Here is an 18,384-nt window from a genome sequence, read left to right on the forward strand (position 1 = left end):
TTTGGTACAGTGTGATACTCCTGATGAGTAAATAGACCGTTGATCCTTAACGTGATTATGACAGATGTCATGTTTTGGATTGTTTATAAAATTTCTATTTTGTATATTTGAATTACCTAAGATTTATATATACCATCGTGATTATAATATTTATATTTTAATTTTAATTATGTTATATTACCTTTTTTCACTTTCTCAACTTTTATTAGGTTGGTCATAAAATCATTGTGATCAAGTAGATAATTTTTCACAATTTGTTCATTTAAAATATCTTTGGAGTAAAAAAGATTCATGGTTATAGGAATTATGTCACAAAATGATTTTAGTAATTATAAGAACTATAATTATGTCAAAATGAAAGTAAAGCAACATAAAATTTGTTTAATTTGTTTAGAAGATATTTTATAGGTGGTAAATACTAATTACTGGTAATAAAGAGCATACACTTTAACAATAAAATAATTTTGGATGTAAGAACATATTTTTAGTGGTAAAACATAAAATTGTACATGCTTACTAATTAGATGTTGTTTTGATAAATTATTTGCATGTAAAATATTTTGTGAATAATTCTTATTCTTTGGCCAAACCTAGTTGAAAAGTTAAAGAGTAAAGACAGCTGTGGAAAAAAATTCTCTCCCAGGCACACTCCCCGAGGAGCCATGAGGAAGACTATTACCCAGATCTCACCCACTCCTTTCCACCAGTAACAACAAAGTAATTCCTTTACCCGCCGGTCCTAACGGTTAACCTGTGCGTTCAACTTTTCAACTTTTCAAATCTCTCCATCGAAAGTTCACAGATCTGGATCTCCACCAAAGCAAATCCTAACTTTCGAGGTTGGTTTAGAGTTTAATCGGAGCTTACTGTGTTTCTCCACTGCATGTACTCCCCCACAACAGTCCCACCAACTCTGGACCAGAGGACCCTCTCCCTCCCGAGATCAAATTCTAAATGACCTACAGGAGGTCACAATCCAATACATTTCTCACCCGGATCCTGCTGAGAGTGCAGCACGACGAGTAAGAGTCTTACAAAGCGAGGCATATAATATGGTGGAGACAACTGCAACTTCCATCCTAGCAGAAAACCTAGTTGCTTCTCAGGTCCAAAGAGCACAAACTAACCAAGTCTCCAAGCAAGTGATTCCGGAGAGTACTTTGTCTACTAGAAAACCCAGTGCTGGGTCACCAAAACGAGGAAGGGGGCGCCCTCCAACACAAAAACAAACAGCAAAAGTAAGTAAAAAACTTCTGGGAGCTAAAACTCAGAAGAGGAATTTTACACAGGGGTCCCCAAGGAAAGTAAGTACCTCAAACGCTCCAACTCGGTCAGGCCCCTCAAGACCCTCTCACAGAAAGAACTCAAAGACCTCTTCTGAACCCGCTAACTCTAACCAAAGTACCCCTCCTCTCCCTCAAGCCCTGGAACAGAATGAGGGACAAAGTCATACGAGCTCCCCCACACGAGGGCAAACGACCACCCCTGTCCCTAAGATCTCAGTTTTCCCTGCAAGTAAAAGACAGAAGGCGGATTTTCAGAAACCGCCAACCCCTTTTTCTTAAGAGTGGTGAGTTGGAACTGTTGTGGATTGGGGAACCCCATAACAGTTCAAAGACTAAGGGAGATTAGGAAAAAAATCTTCCCTGATGTCCTATTTCTGATGGAGGCTAAAAACCCTAATGATGCGGTCCTTAACACGCTCCAATGGCTTGATTATCCCAGTTATCTCCTGGTTCCCCCACCCTTCCCAGCCGCGGGAGGTCTTGCTCTTTTCTGGAAGTCAAATTTGAATGTAGAAATCTTAAGCTCTAACCAGCACTCCATCGACACAAGAATAGAAACAAAAGGTAGGAGTTTTTATGCTACCTTCTTGTATGGTGAACCTGAGAGAACAGGTCGCATACATGTATGAAATGAACTTCAAAACCTCACCGAATCTCGCACAGGACCCTGGTTCGTCACAGGTGACTTTAATGATATTATCTGCAGCGATGAGAAGGTAGGAGGACCTGCACGATCCGAGGGCTCCTTCACGGACCTTAGATCCTTCATGTCTACCTGTGATCTCTATGATCTGAAGCATACTGGAAATTTCCTATCCTGGCGAGGAAGAAGACATTCACATGTGGTTAGATGCAGGTTGGATAGATCCATGGCAAACAGTGATTGGGTTATGGCTTACCCTTCCGGAAGGAGTGAATATTTAAGATTTGAAGGCTCTGACCATCGCCCTCTTGTCACCTGCTTTGATCCTGTCAGAAAACACCGCAAGAGCCTTTTTAGATACGACCGAATATTCAAGGACAACCCTGAAGTTGGCAATCTCATCCTCCATGTCTGGAATTCAAAACCTACTGCCCCCATTGATCATCGCCTGCATTTGTGTAGAATTGCAATTATCAGATGGAGTAAAGAACAAATTCTCAATAGCAAAGAACAGATTTCATCACTCAGCGACCAACTAGAAAAAGCTATGTGTGATGATGATGTTTGTCAGACTACCATCGATACCCTCAATCAGCAACTCACTCAGGCATACAAACAGGAGGAAGAATTTTGGAAGCAACACAGTAGACAACTATGGCTCACCTTGGGGGATAAGAACTCGGGCTATTTCCATGCTGCAACCAAAGCACGAAGAGCCATAAATAATATTTCTGCCTTAGAAACGACCACAGGAACCAAAGTATATGAGGAATGTGAGATTGTTAAAACCATATCTGACTATTTCCAGGAAATCTTTACCTCGCAAGAAGGAAAAAGAAGAAGTTTTGTCATTGAAGCTCTCAACCCGTGCATTACCCCTGAAATAAATAAGTTGCTCATAGCCATGCCATCGTCGACTGAGATTAAGAATGCCTGCTTTGACATCCATGCTGACAAGGCCCCAGGACCCGACGGCTTCTCTGCGAGCTTCTTCCAATCCAACTGGAGCACAGTAGGTGATGCCGTTGTGGCAGAGATCCAAACTTTCTTCATCTCTGGTGTCCTACCACAGAAAATAAACCATACATATGTTAGACTCATCCCAAAGACGACAACAGCTCAAAAAGTTTCGGATTACAGACCAATCGCTCTCTGTACAGTGTACTACAAAATTATTGCTAAACTTCTTGCTAAAAGACTTCAACCTGTTCTACACGAATGTATTTCTGAAAACCAGTAAGCTTTTGTACCCAACAAGCCATCTCGGACAATGTGTTGATTACACATGAAGCCCTACATTACCTAAAAACATCAGGGGCAGAGAAAAGTTGTTTTATGGATGTTAAAACATACATGAGTAAGGCGTATGACAGACTTGAATGGGATTTCATCAAAGCAGCTCTAGAAAGACTGGGTTTTCATCAAACCTGGATAGGTTGGCTGATGCACTGTGTCACTACTGTCTCTTACTCCTTTCTGATTAATGATCAAGCAAAAGGACTAGTAGTCCCCCAACGTGGCATTAGACAAGGCGACCCCCTCTCTCCGTACCTCTTCATCATCTGCAGCGAGGTTCTGTCGGGTCTGTGCATGAAAGCTCAAAAGGATGGGAACATTACTGGCATCCAAGTTGCAAAGGGAAGCCCCAGAGTCAGCCACTTGCTCTTCGCAGACGACACCATGTTCTTCATCCGGCCTGACCAACAAAGTTGTTGTAAGTTAAGAAGCATCCTTCACAAGTATGAGCTTGCCTCAGGTCAAAAGATAAATCAAACCAAATCTTCCATTACCTTTTCGTCAAAAACCCCACCCCTCATTCGCACAAAAGCAAAACAGATTCTAGACATCCAGAAGGAGGGTGGACAAGGCAAATACTTGGGACTACCTGAACTCTTTGGCAGAAAGAAAAAGGATATATTTACCTCGATTGTTGATCGTATCAAGCAGAAAGCCCTAAGTTGGTCATCGAGATTTCTCTCAACAGCTGGAAAGCTCACTATGATCAAGTCTGTCCTATCAGCGATGCCTTCATACACCATGTCCTGCTTCCAACTTCCCGGTTCCCTGTGCAAACGCATTCAATCAGCTCTCACCAGGTTTTGGTGGGACACAAAGACGACAAAGAAAAAGATGTCCTGGATCGCTTGGAAAAAGATCACAAAAACAACAAAAGCAGGAGGTTTAGGAGTCAGGGACATAAAACACTTTAACAAGGCACTCCTGGCCAAACTGTGTTGGAGATTAGTAACAAAGCCCCATACCTTGTTTGCGCGAGTACTCCTAGGGAAGTATTGCGGTTCCTCATCCATATTAGATTGCAAGGTCCCCTCCTCAGCTTCCCATGGCTGGAGAAGCATTTGCATGGGCAGAGATCTTCTAAAACCCAATTTGGACATTCTGTTAGGTTCCGGAGCCTCTACCCCTATCTGGAGAACCCCGTGGCTCTCTATCTCTACACCCCTCGCTCCAATGGGCCCACCTACAGAGGCTTCTCAAAATCTCATGGTAGCTGACCTCCTCCTACCAAATACCAAGGAATGGAATATTGATCTCATTAGACAGATCCTACCCTTGTATGAGAAAGCAATCTGTTTCCTAAAGCCTAGTGTAAGAGGAGCACAGGATACCTGGGCCTGGTTGCCTACAAAAGATGGATCATACTCGATCAAATCAGGTTATTTTGAATCCACATAGAGGGAGGACAAACAAAAAGACACGATCCAAGGTAATCCCATCAACACAGATAGTTTCAACTGGCACCAAAACATCTGGTCCCTCAAAACCTCCCCAAAAACAAAGTTGTTTCTCTGGAAAGCTGTTCACAACGCACTACCAGTCGGAGAAAACCTTCTCCACCGTGCTATTAGTGACTATGTTAAGTGCCCCCACTGCAACAATGAATAAACCGTGTTGCATCTCCTCTTTCAATGCCCATTTGTGATACGTTGTGGTCCCAACTACCAGTGAAATCTGCTTTACAGACGAGTAGTATAAGAACAATCCAGGATGGTATTGAAAAAGCAAATAAGTTAATTTGCTTACCTCCTACTGGTGTTGGATCCAGTCCCATTGCCCCCTGGCTTCTCTGGTCGATATGGACTACCCGTAACCAGCTCATTTTCAACAAGAAACAGATCTCTGCTGAAGAAACTCTGTCTATAGCTATGGAAAGAGCTAAAGAATGGCAGAAGGCACAGAGTCTTCCCTCCACCCTGATTCGCAACCCTATCTCCACCACTTATCCCCCGACTCCCTCTACAGTATACCGGTGCTATACCGACGCCTCATGGAAAGAAAATGGATCAGCTGGTTTCGGCTGGCTAATCAAAACCCCATCAGCCCAAATCAAGCTAAGGGGCTCCGCCTCTTCCAAGTACATCTCTTCACCTATGTTGGCCGAAGCAGTAGCAACTCTAACTGCAGTTAGAGTTGCGATTGAATCGAACATCAAGTCCATCTCGTTCGCTTCCGACTCGCTATCGCTAGTCCAAGCTTTGAATCAGAAGATCCAGATCAAGGAACTTCACGGGACTCTTCACGATGTCCTCTCCCTCACTGTTTTCTTCGATTTCGTTTCTTTTGTGTTTATTCCAAGAAACCAAAACGTCCAAGCAGATAGGCTTGCTAAGAAGGCCTTGGGCCTGATTTGTAATGAACCTTAATTTAATGGACCCAATTAGTTTGTTGATAAAAAAAAAAGTAAAATATTTTGTGAATAAGTTGTGTAATATTTTAAAATTTGATAATAATAATATTTGTTATAATGAGTATTTGGCCAAATTTTTGGTGGGATATAATTTAGCTTCAAATTATTGTAATAATTTATATAATATATTAAAATATATAAATATGAATAAGTGTATGAAGGTAAATACAAATATGATTTTTTCTCTAACTAAAATTATTTACGTGTTTAGTTCAGGAAATAATATTTTTATATATTTTTTAAAAAATTTGTTTAAGATTTAGGATTTATTTTCTTCAACATTTTAAACCCGCACATCATGCAGGCCCTTATCTAGTATTTTATAATAACAAAACAAAAAAAAATCAATGTCAAATTTGCCATGTTCGTCAATCTAGTATTCGTAACTATTACTCCAAAACGTATTAAAACACTCTGAAGATTGTTTCTTAATTAACCTTTTCAATTGGATTATTTAATCAGGGTTCATCTATTTTTAGTCTATTTATTAAAGAATCTAACCAACTATTAGAACATAAAATACTCAAAGAAAAAGTAAGATAAAAATAGATTCAGAATTTAGTCACTAAATCACAAATAACCTCTCCATTGGAATAATATCCAAATTCAAAACAGTCAAAGATATATTCTTCAAAATGTTGAAATGTATGTACCTACTAATAATGTGAAATGGCCATGCAAAATTTGTCATCTGGTCAACTTTTTCTTTATTTAGTGTCTGGTGTGTGTCCATCAAAGTGCTGGGCCATCTATTAGTTCCTTAAAACTTGTAAAAAGGGTTTATAATTTAAAGAAATACCAAAGAAAAATATAATTGAGTGGTATCTCTTCATCTTTTCATAAATATTTAGAATTTATTTGATTTTGAGCAAAAGACAAAATATCTTCTTTCCAACTTGCAGGAGATCTGGCCTCATCTCATGCTTCCATCTTTTTGAAAATAATCTAAATTACCCTTACCTTTTCCACTTATGTACGGAGTTTACCATTTGATGCCTGACGGTATCGACAACACAATCACGAGTTCCGACTTCCGAGTAATTTGTGCGAATCATGTTTGTTAATATAATAATAGAATCCTCCGAATTTAGTTGCGGTAACAAGAAGTACGTACGAACACCTCCAAATTCGTTGAGTTGAAGTTATAAAACATTATTTCATGTGGTGGACAAATGATAGTTGAGATTCGTGAACAAGTTGTTCAAAGTTTGTAAAACACAAACAAAAAAAAAAAGTTTGTAACATCCGCTGCAACTTGCAAGCATTTTAAAATTTTAAGTCTAAAATAAGTGATGTAAGACATAATTTATTTACATAAATAATTAATTATTTGCGTCAGAGATTAGTTGAGGCTATCAGAGAAGTGTTTCTAGAAAAGTGATACTTGTATTACCCTATCGCGTTGGTTTTAGACTTTTAGCTACTCAAAGCGTAAGCTAATATCAAACAAAAGTCCAAACTAAAAAATGGTCAGTTTTTTTACTTAGACCATGATTAATGGCGTTGCTTTCTCCCCAATTCTTTTAATAAAAACAAATAAAAAAATATAAATAGGGGAGAGAAAGTAAAAAATCGTTGCTGCAGTTACTGGCGGAAGAAACGATTCTCAGTGTTTTTTAACACATGTCAATCACTTATTAATCATATATTAAAATATTAAGTTTTTTTTTCTTTGAGTAACGGTGACACCTTCTCACCACTAAAGATGCTCTTAGTCCATTCTTCACATTCCTAATTTCTAGACTTAATAATGCAGCAAAGTAATGATCATACATTTTGAAAAAAGCGTTATCAAAACTCCAAAGAGAACACAAATGACCTTATAGATATTAAATTGTCACAACCCACGAAACTGTACATCTAACAACATTACTGCAATGCAAAAATAAAATATCCAAAACAATATTTAAGTTTTTTTAAAACACCGTTAATAATACTCTAGAAAATGATAATAAAAATCCAAAATCAAACCGGAGTAGGAGTAGTATTAGCACCAGAAGGAGAAGGAGATCGTGGCTCAACTCTCCTAAGTTGAATAGCTTTGTGAGACTCATCATCATCAAAGTACATATAAGCAAAACCACCATGCCGGGTCATATCCATACCGGCCATCTCATCCTCCGACGATATCCGCAACAGTTTCATTTTCTTGAGGATGAAGAAGAGTGTCCCCATGGTCACACTCACCCAACCCGTGATCACAAGTATTTGAATCAGCTGAGCTGCAAGTAGCTTTCCTCCACCGCCCATGAACAAACCGTGTGGCCTTCCAGGTTTGTTGCCATAAATCTGGTTCAAGTACTTTTCTTGAGCGAAAAGAGCCGTGAATATTAGCCCCCACGCGCCACAACCTCCGTGTAGCTGAGCTGCCTCTAGTGGGTCATCGTACTTGAGCTTCTCCGCAAGTTTGTTGCATCCGAGAAGGACAAGGGCCGCCACGAACCCACAGATGATCGCTGCCCACGGCTCTACGACGGAACAGCCACCGGTTATTGCTGCAAACCCTCCGAGGAGGCCGTTGCATACGTCAGTGACGTTCCAATGACCCGAGAGTAGACGTTTTCCAAAGAGGGTTGTAAGAGCTGCTGTGCAGCCGGCTAAGGTGGTCGTGACGGCCGTCCTTCCGACAGCGCTCCACTGGCCGTTATACGTCCCTGTTTCGTAAGTGACGAGGATCTTGTTGAAGGACCCAGGGTTGAATCCGTACCATCCGAACCAGAGGAGGAATGTTCCAAGGACAACAAGTGACGCCGAGTGGCCACGAAGGGCTATGGCACGTCCACCGTTGTCGAACCGGCCGAGTCGTGGACCTTCTAAAAAAGCACCCCAGAGTCCAGCGATACCTCCGACCATATGAACAACGCCAGAGCCAGCGAAATCGATTGCTCCGGTGCCGAAAAGCAAATCTCCATCGGTACGGAACGGGCTAGCCCATCCGTCAACTGACCAGAACCAGTGAGAGACGACTGGGTAAACAAACCCGGTTAAGAAAGATGAATAGATTAGGTAAGCCACGAACTGAGTCCGTTCAGCGATCGAGCCACTTGTGATACCAGCAGCGGCTATAGCAAAGGCCCATTGGTAGAGGAAATTGGAGTAATCAGCAGAGGCCGTGGGGATGTCTTTAAGACCAAAGAAGTGTTTACCGATGAAACCATTGGAAGGAGATCCAAAGGCAAAGGCGTAACCAAAGAGATAGTAAAAGAGACCACCGGCTGCAGCATCAAGAACGTTGGTAAGCATGATGTTCATAGTATTCTTGGCTCTCACGGAACCAGCACAGAGCATAGCGAAACCAAGCTGCATAGAGAAGACAAGGTAGGCTGAGAAGAGGAGGTATGTGTTGTCTATGGCGAAAGCTGCGTCGATGAATTTGTTGTTGACGTCACCTAGCTGGCTACAGATGTAAGTGGCCGCCTCCGTGGCATTAGGACCTAACAGGACGGCGAGATCGGTCGCCGAGCAAGTTATAGCTCCCGACATGTTGAGAGATCAAAGAGAAGAAGATGAAACAGAGAGGCTGTGAATGGAAGTGGTTTTAATTCTCTGTTTATATAAAAGGAGGAAGCTAAAGGGGTCTAGGGTTGACTTTTCAATTTACAGCCTGACGAAATTTTTTATTTGTAACGCAAATTGCCAAAGTCTATAAGTTTTGTTTGCTAGTACATGTGAATCGAAAATAATGAAGGAAAAAAAAAAATACATATAGGGGTGTAAAATACTAAAACGTATCATCTAATAAATCGGTGTAGATAAGATCTGTGTGTTCGGAAAAATTATTCTATCACATCCAAATAATTAAATAAAAAGAAATTACGTAGATATTGTATATATATAGGTGTTATTCTTTGGATTTTATTATACATGGAGAGTGAAATTTTTTGTTTTTTTTTTGGGCAATTGACAAAAATAGCACAAAAATATGTTTTTCTTTCAAATCTATCACCACATTTATAAAGTTCCACTAATAGCACTTTTATATATAAATCTAAATTAATTAAAATAGAGAAATAATTCTTCCTTCCTCAAAACACAACCGTTTGGCACTTCTTCATCTTTTCTCAAAACAAAAATCGATTTCGTTTTTCTGAAACTTTCGTCGCCTCGTCGTTTCTCTCATCATCTCATCGGATTCACGTTACTGTTGTCTCGTCACTGGTATATCATTGTTTCGCCAGAGAAAATAGAGATTTGTAAGATTCAATTAAAAATAAAGAAAAAAAGACAAAGAAGAAAGAGAGATTTGAAAGCTAGATGAAGGTAAGCTAATCTCTGATGCTCACGGTTGTGGTTGTTGGGGATTTTGCTTTTTGTGATTGAAGGGTGTGATTAATTTGTGAAAAATTCTCTTTGTGTGTCCTTTGTAAAATTGGGGATATATTAATCTCTCCAAAATTGAGTGTTGGTAAGAATCGGGCTTTGAGTATGTTGGGAATAAGGTTTTAATTGTTTATTGTACATTTTTGTTACTCATTTCATGAATATTTTAGAAAGATTGAAACAAAATTCTATTTGGTAAGAATCGGTGCTTTGAGTTTGTTTGTTGTGTCGTCTGTCTCCATTTTAATCTGTAGCAAAACACTTATTAGCACCCTTTGCATATTACTTTTTTATGTGTCTCTACTTTTGTATTTCTATAGTCATAATTGAAGCTGTTTTTATGTTCATTCTGTGATAATTTAGAGAAACTTGAGATGAAAGTTTTTGTAATTCTTATTGGCTTAACTGGTAGGAATAACTCAAATTGATTTGGATCTAGTTTGAAATTCTGATTTTGCTTAAGTTAGCTTCTAATTACAAGGTAGTAGAATAGTAGTAGTATTGCACTAGTTGTGGTTTACACCTTTATTGTGCTCAAGATCAATGCATCTAATGCAAACATTATGTGCTTGGATCTTATTATTGTGGTAACATTGGTAGTTCATGTGGTAACTTTGTAGAGATGCAGATTTGGTCAGAAGAACTGGAGTTGCAACAACACTCAAACATTCAGGAAGGATGTCTTGAATTTCAGGAAGGCTTTCATGAGAAAGGGAAAAAAACAAAGAAAACATACCATACATGCCCCCACAAAGATTTGAAACCAAGACTTTGAGTATTGTACTAGTGCGTAAGGCAAACTTTTCATTCAAAGATTTTATCAAAATAGATTTGATAAATCATAACCCTTAGTAGTATTAAAGCAAGTGTATGTATATTTCCTTGTTTTCGGCTCAATTCAAAGTTTTGTCGATAGCTCGCATAATCTCTTCTCATGTTCTTGTAACTTTAAAAATCATCATCCAACATCAATCATTCATTGAAAATTCAGGAAGGATTCTATGAAATTTAGGAAGTATTTCTTAAATTCCAGGATGACCTTCATAAAAAGTCTGATATTGGTAAACACCTAGATATACACAAAAATGAATTTATTATCTCTCACTAATGGAGTAATCTTTCACATATTAAGGCAAAACACCAAAAAGAGTTTCAAAAACACATTCATATAAATTTAGGAAAGATTTTGTAATATTTAGGAATGACACCTTAAATTTCAGGATGACCTTCATAAAATATTTAGAAGACACAAACTTATTACTCTTATATATATATGTATTACTCTTCTTCAGCATGTTCACAAAAATAAAATCAGATATTTACTCAATAAATAGAGTAATCTGTGATATATTAAGACAAAAAAAAATCCAAAAATTCATTTCATTAGATGTAGGAAGGATTTCATAATGTTTAGGAAAGCATCCTTGAAATTTAGGAAGGTTTTACTAAAAATTCAGAAATCTCAAAAATGGTGATGATGAGAACCAGAATATCCTTCTTCACGGTACCTGTGTATTAAAATGCAATGATGGAGGATGTACTTGTGTCAAATCATGAATGAGCTCTTGATGTCAAGTTAAAGTATGTGAGACCATTTCTGATCCAGCTGAAGACACCCATGCTTGCATCTAACTTCATGATCACTCTCTGTACCATCTAACTTTCTTAAAGCTTTTGTGGAAACAAGTCTACGATAAGAATGCATATGCTCATCGAGCTGAACTTCAATCTTTCTATCATGTGGGATTCACATGAAAACTACACAAAGACAGATTCGTTTTAAGTATAAGAAGGCGATCATATCTCAATTATATCCAATCTAAAAGATAAATTCCCTAATTTGAATCAAATCCAAAAGGCAAAACCTGAAAACCCAAGTTTTATGATAGATTTCAGACACTACCAGCTCCATAAACGTGTTATTTAAATTGAAAGATTGATGAACCTGTTTCCATAAAGCATCCCAAGAGCTAGGCACATCCATGGCTCTAAAAAAAGTTTCTCCTGTTTTTTTCTATGTTGGTTCATATGGTTTCCGGCAAGAGACGTGTTTCCCTGATATAAATCAGATGCGACAACTATCCTGGAGCAAATGAATCTTCTTCTTCTTCCCCTCTTCCTCGTGACGAGAGGTCCGATGAAAGATGCGATCTAATTGGTTTGAAATTGAGACAAGTGGTAATCAAATTGGATTAGATCGAGAGGTTGTTCAAAGACGCAGACAGAGTTCATGCGTGCAATTACCAATTGAACCACCATCATTTTTGTCGTGGAAAGGAGCATCGTCGGGTCTAGATACATTGATGTCCTTGGAACGGCCATTGTTGGTTATCTCAATCTCTAACTCAGATTCATCAGCATCGAGGCTTCGGAAATTGTCAGATTTGATGGAGGATTGGTGCATGAAGTGATCATCTTCCTCGTCTGAAAACTGTTAGAACTCACCGGAGACGATCGTCGTCGTAACGACGACGTAAAATATAGAGAAATTGTGAATGCTAATTTGATATTTCTTTTATATAGACAATAATAATATCAATATTCTTAAGTGCTCAAATGCTAATGTTGGAAATTTAAGGAGTTTGTGCTAAGTTTGGAAGAAAAACTTAGATTTGTGCTATTATAGGGTATTTCTCTTTTTTTTTTTCAACATAATTTTTTTTTCTTGGTCAAACAAAATTTCTTACTATCTCTTATGAACATAAAAAAAAAAAGTGTCAATTTGACCAGGTATTATTTGGTTTTTAAAAGTCTTTGCTTTAAGTAATAACAGTATATGTCATTAAAATGGGTATTTCTATTGTGAGTAACGAACTGATTTTTTTATTTTTTATTTTATTTTTGCATTTAAAGTATTTAGAATTCATTAATACGATATTAATTGCTAATTCTGGGATATACCAATCTGGTTGTTGCTGTTAGTACAATATACTTAGGAGGGGTTATTGGTTTAGGATTTAGAAAGAATTTTAATGACTTTAAAAGTTATGTAAAATATGTTGTTATTCAATCAAGACTTTTTAAAACTCTTTAAAAATTTGGTGTTATTGGTTGTGGATTTGTAAAAAGTTATCTAAAATCTTGATAAATTTAGTGTTATTGGATTAAGAGTCTTATAAAGTCATGGAAAGTTTTATGTTATTCAATTAAAACAAAAGAATCTTGGATTGTTAATGAATTCAAATTTTGTGTTATTGGTTTAGGATTTTATATCATTTCCTTCATAACAAAAGTCATGAAAACTCTTTCATGAAATAGAAAGATTTTGAAAGATTTTATGAAAGATTTTACAAGATTAGGAAACAGCAAGATTTAAAATAACTTCCTAACAATCTCTTATAGGAAAATTTAGGAAAATTCTTTCTAAATCCTAAACCAATACCTCCCCCTTACTTTTACCATTTTTTGTCATTTTTGATATACCAATCCGTTGATAACAAACAAACAAAAAACTAAATTGTCCAAATAAAATATATTTTTTGTTTATTAAATATAAAGTTTTCATTCAGGTAAGGTATTTATCCTAAAACATGTTTGGAATCTTTAAAGTATCAACAATTGATTCAGTTGATCAACGTGTATTTGGATTCAGAGGTCGGGAGTATAAATTACGGTTGGGAAGAAATCATATATATGTTCTAGTTTTCGATTTGAAAGATTTACGACTCAATGATCCTTAATACAAAAAAAAAAAAAAGAACATAGCAAAGAAAGAAGCAATCAATGGTTTCAACATACAAAAACTAATCCCAGTAGATTCATATATAGTTATATACTATATGTTTTTCAATAGAGTAAGTTTGTATATGCTATAATCCCATCTTTTTTATATATGTCATTTGGATCTGATTCTAAGTTGTTAACATACAAAAAAATTGGAAAAAATCCATAAATTAATAAAATTTAAACCATTTGACCCCATATAAACTATAATTTGTACACATCTTATTATATAAAGTTTGATGTTAAAGTTACTCATTAACAAGATCGTGACACGTATCAATTATATATCTAAGATTTTTACACGTGTATAGATTACTGTTTAACATGATCGCGACATGTGTCAAATTAACAATCTTAGATTTTGATTAATGTTTAATTTAATCGCTAGAAAAAAAATAAAAAAATATTTACCAAACAAAAAGAAACTAATCTAAAAGCAAAAAAGAAAAATTTACCTATAACCTATCACAATAAAGAAATTGAACATATATCTTATTATATAAAGATGTATATTAAATGGTATCCCATATCAAATCAAAACCTCAAGTACGCTAGCAAATCATGAACACCAAGGGGACAATTTCAAATCATGAGAGATCGGAAAACCTTGCTAGCAAAAGAAAACAGGATATCATGAGTGATGATCAGATTGCTATGATCGAAAAGACATTTGGAGATGAACCTCATATAAGGCTAAAAAAGAAAGTTAAACAAATATTTACCAAACAAAAAAAACTAATCCAAAAACAAAAAAGAAAAATTTACCTATCACAGTAAGGAAATTGAGCATATATCTTATTATATAAAGATGTATATTAAGTGGTATCCCATATCAAATCAAAACCTTAAGTACGCTAGCAAATAATGAACATCAAAGAGACAATTCCAAATTATGAGAGATCGGAAAACCTTGCTAACAAAAGAAAACGGGGTATCATGAGTGATGGTCAGATTACTATGATCGAAAAAACACTTGGAAATGAACCTCATATAAGGCTGGATTTAACTACGCTTCATATATGGATAGCCAACTAAACAATACTTATATAATGCTAAACATATATTTTCGACTATTTCCACCTCTCTAACTATTTTCATATCTAAGAATAATAGACATTATATTATTTTAATTATTTTTAATTTTTATTGTCTAACATTGTTTACCAATATATACAGATCATAAATTACAACTTCGCAACTTAAACGATGGTAAGAACTTTTATTATTATATAAAGTTTGCTTTCAAAATTACTAATAAACAAAATTGTGACATATGTCAATTATATATTAAAATATTAAATATAAAAGTTTTAAATCTTTCATAAAAAGGAAATATATAATCTAGTATACAATCTTTAAATGGCGAGTAGATTATATTATAGAAATATATAACTTACAAATTTTTGGATCTATGCAATACACTTGAATATTTTTCTTTCAAATCTGATTAGACTAAAATTTAGAAGAAGCTGATTCATACACGTTATTTTGCTCTTTTACTAATAATCTCTCTCTATATATACTATTATAAAGTTACTTTGAACCGATTATAAAACATACGCAATAAGATCAAAATGTTTAAATAGTGGTGAAATAAAGTTGATTCTAACATGTCTAGAGTTAGTAAGCAAATATTGACCAGGGAATCTGCATCTTCGGGTTTGGACTTTTCCACCTGTGAAAAAGATACCCACTGCCCACTGGTATATTCTTTTCAATAAAACTTTTGAGTTTTATAGTTCACACGTAAACTTATTATCAATTGTTGATGGGCATTCTTTAGCTAAAAAAGCTTGAAAAGCATCTACTCACTTTATATTTTTCCTTTGTATCAATATTATCTTTTCAATTTCCAAATACATTTCTAGAATAAATAAATTAATATTGGGAAGAAACGAAAACCATGTGTGATTTATATAAGTTGGTGGTTAAGAAATAGTTTGGGTCGGGTTAACCTCTGTTCAATTCACTCGAGTAGAGTTGGACATAAACATATATATTTCGTATTTGTCCCGTATCCGTTATTTACCCCTTACTTGTTTTGAAAAATCATTTTTGTTGTGAAGAGGTTTATTTTATTTTTTTGGGTATTAAATGTTGTAATAAATATATTTGTATTTTTTTCACAACAAAAAAACTTCACTCGTATCTATATATACTTTTTTGAGACATTTAGTAAATAAATCCTAGAGTTGCTATTTATTTACAAGGAATGCCATTATCATTAAATTTTAAGGGAGAATTACTAGTTTGACCCAAATTGAACAGTTAATTGCTAGATTAGCTCCTAAAATTTGAGAGTCAGTTGGGTTAGTTTCATACAAAAAATACCCTTTTTTGCTTTGTTAGGAAAAAAACAAAAGTCAATATTACCTTTTGTAAAAAATTCCTGCAATTTCGTTTTTTTTTTTTTTTTTTTTTTATAAAAGTCTGCCATACATGTAATGGCAGACTAATTTGTAAGTGGCAGATTTATTGTTGATGACAGTTTTTTTTGGCAGACTTATTTTAGATGGCAGATTAATTTGCAGAATTTGACGGCAGATTTGTTTTATATGGCAGATTTATTTGAAGTGTATAACGACAGATTTTTCATGGACAGCAGATTTTCTTAACACGACAGACTTATTTATAAAGTCATGACAGATTTTCATTGTTTTTAGTCAAATTTCTAGGAATTTTGTGGCAGATTTTTTATGATTGTTGCAACAGCTTTATTTTTCACTTAAAAAATCTGTCACATTGCAACAGATTTATAAACGTAAAAATAATTGCTAGTTTGACATCTAGTGGTGACAGATTTTTTTTAGTTATGACTGACTTTTGGATTGAAGGGAAAATCTGTTGTTTGATAACAGATTTTCGAAAGTCTTTTTAAAATTGCTATATTGACCCACATGCACAATATACGTTGTGGCAGATTTTCTTATATTATGACAGTTTTTTTTTTTCTTACTAAAAAATCTGCTGCTTAATAACAGATTTATTATATATGAATACAATGATAACAGTTTTGTTTTTTGTTGATATAGTGACAGCAGATTTGTTATCTGTAATGACAAATCTATTATTTCGCGTTTGATAACAGATTTTTTATAACAGATTTTTTACAGAGTAATGACAGATTTATTAGTGCCTTTGGTGACAGATTTTTTTTTAAAGTTAAGCGACAGACTTTTGTAGCAGTTGCCATATATGGCGAGAATCTAGGGTTTACCCTTTTTCTCTTTTGTATCGTGCCTCCCCTCCCCTATATCGACTGAAATTTTTTTCTTTTTTTGGTTCATCTTATTTTTCCATAAATTCCTTCTTCTTCCTCTCCAATGTGGATTTAATCATGCTTTCTTCCTTTTTGGGGTTCATAATCATACCAAACAGGTTCGCTGGTTTGAAATTGTTAGAAAGTATCAAACATATATGAATAAAACAATTTCAAAGGTTCTCTTTTGTTCTTGGTTGTAGCGAAGGAGAAATAAGAAACTGAATGTCCTTTTTTTTTTTGGTTATGTTTCAGTATTATTAGTTTTATTTAGTATTTAATTCTATATTTTTTATTTCCAATTTCAATTTTTGTTGGCTTTTTGGTAATTTAAACATAACATTGTGTCAATCTAGTTTTTCTCTAAAGGAGGATGTCAATCTAGCAATATTTTTCCAATTTTATGTTAATCTGGTCTATTTTCACAAATTTTAAATTGAAATTTAAAACTAATATTTTTGACTAAACAAAAATTCATAAAATATCTCCTTAATCAATCAATGACTAATTACAATATCTCATTAAATTAACTACAATATATTCAATTAATTCTTTACTATCCTTAAAACCAAACACAATTAAAAGATTTTGTTTGAAATATAAAATAATATTTTAAATTAAAATTACGATTTTCTTATCATCTTTGTTTGATTTATTCAGTTTACTTACTTTAAATCATCATAAAATACATAAAATTCGTGTAACTATATTTTTTTGCATTTTTCATTATTTGGATTTTGGAAAACGTGCATATCTTACTTAAACAAGGAAGAAAAATTGTGTTTGGGTATGTAGCAAGATGAGTTTGTATATTAATAAAAATTGAAAATTATATCATTAATTGTTAGTAAATCATCACCTATATATTAAAAGAGAAACATTTTGGAGAAAAGCTGACGTGTCGTCGTCAGAGAGCTCCGTAGCCAATTTATTGTTTGGTGTAGCAGTAGCTACGATAACACAAAGTTCTTGTTTAGTCAAAGAATTCCCAAGAACAATGTCCTCTTGATGCGTTGAGAACTCGTAAGTTCTGCCGTAACAAGGAAGTTTTAGAGTTTAAAAGCTCTTGATTATAATTCAATAATAAGGTACCTTACATCGTAATAGGTCGTTCTCTTATATAGAGAATACAAAGCCTATCTAACTTAGAAAAGAAGAAACTTAACTAAAAAGAAAAGGAAGTAATACATAATTATAAATGTCAAAACAGAGGAAAAAAGGAAGCAGAGTAAAGAGGAAAGCTTCTAGATGCTCCCTGCATCAATCACCCGAGGTAGAAGAAGATTCGCCCTCGAATCTTCAGGTTCATCTTGTGAAAAATCAGGAACAAGGTGTTTCACGTTAAACACGTCGGAGCAACACACACCTTGGGGAAGACGTACACGATAAGCATTTGCATTTATCTTTTCAAGTACTTCCAATGGTCCTATCTTGCGAGCCTTAAGCT

General features: G+C 35.2%; 1 protein-coding gene, 2 long non-coding RNA genes and 1 pseudogene across 3 annotated transcripts; 2 read left to right on the forward strand and 2 right to left on the reverse strand.

Moving 5' to 3' along the window:
- Window positions 1-18,384, forward strand: part of LOC147930835 (uncharacterized) — a 43,307-nt pseudogene that overhangs the window by 9,863 nt on the left and 15,060 nt on the right.
- Window positions 7,440-9,387, reverse strand: LOC104732365 (ammonium transporter 1 member 1). The gene has a single exon (XM_010451897.3). It carries the CDS (start codon window positions 9,116-9,118, stop codon window positions 7,601-7,603), a length of 1,518 nt encoding a protein of 505 aa, XP_010450199.1. The 5' UTR covers window positions 9,119-9,387; the 3' UTR covers window positions 7,440-7,600.
- Window positions 9,495-10,877, forward strand: LOC104732366 (uncharacterized). The gene is made up of 2 exons (XR_758782.3): window positions 9,495-9,895; window positions 10,576-10,877. It is a non-coding gene; the product is annotated as an uncharacterized LOC104732366 (long non-coding RNA).
- On the reverse strand, window positions 11,320-12,626 carry LOC104732367 (uncharacterized). Its single transcript, XR_758783.3, has 3 exons — window positions 12,200-12,626; window positions 11,901-12,106; window positions 11,320-11,713 (listed from the first exon to the last, which is right to left on the reverse strand). It is a non-coding gene; the product is annotated as an uncharacterized LOC104732367 (long non-coding RNA).

The sequence above is a fragment of the Camelina sativa genome, chromosome 12 (assembly GCF_030686135.1).
Source record: "Camelina sativa cultivar CO46 ecotype springtype chromosome 12, ASM3068613v1".
NCBI lineage: Eukaryota > Viridiplantae > Streptophyta > Magnoliopsida > Brassicales > Brassicaceae > Camelina > Camelina sativa.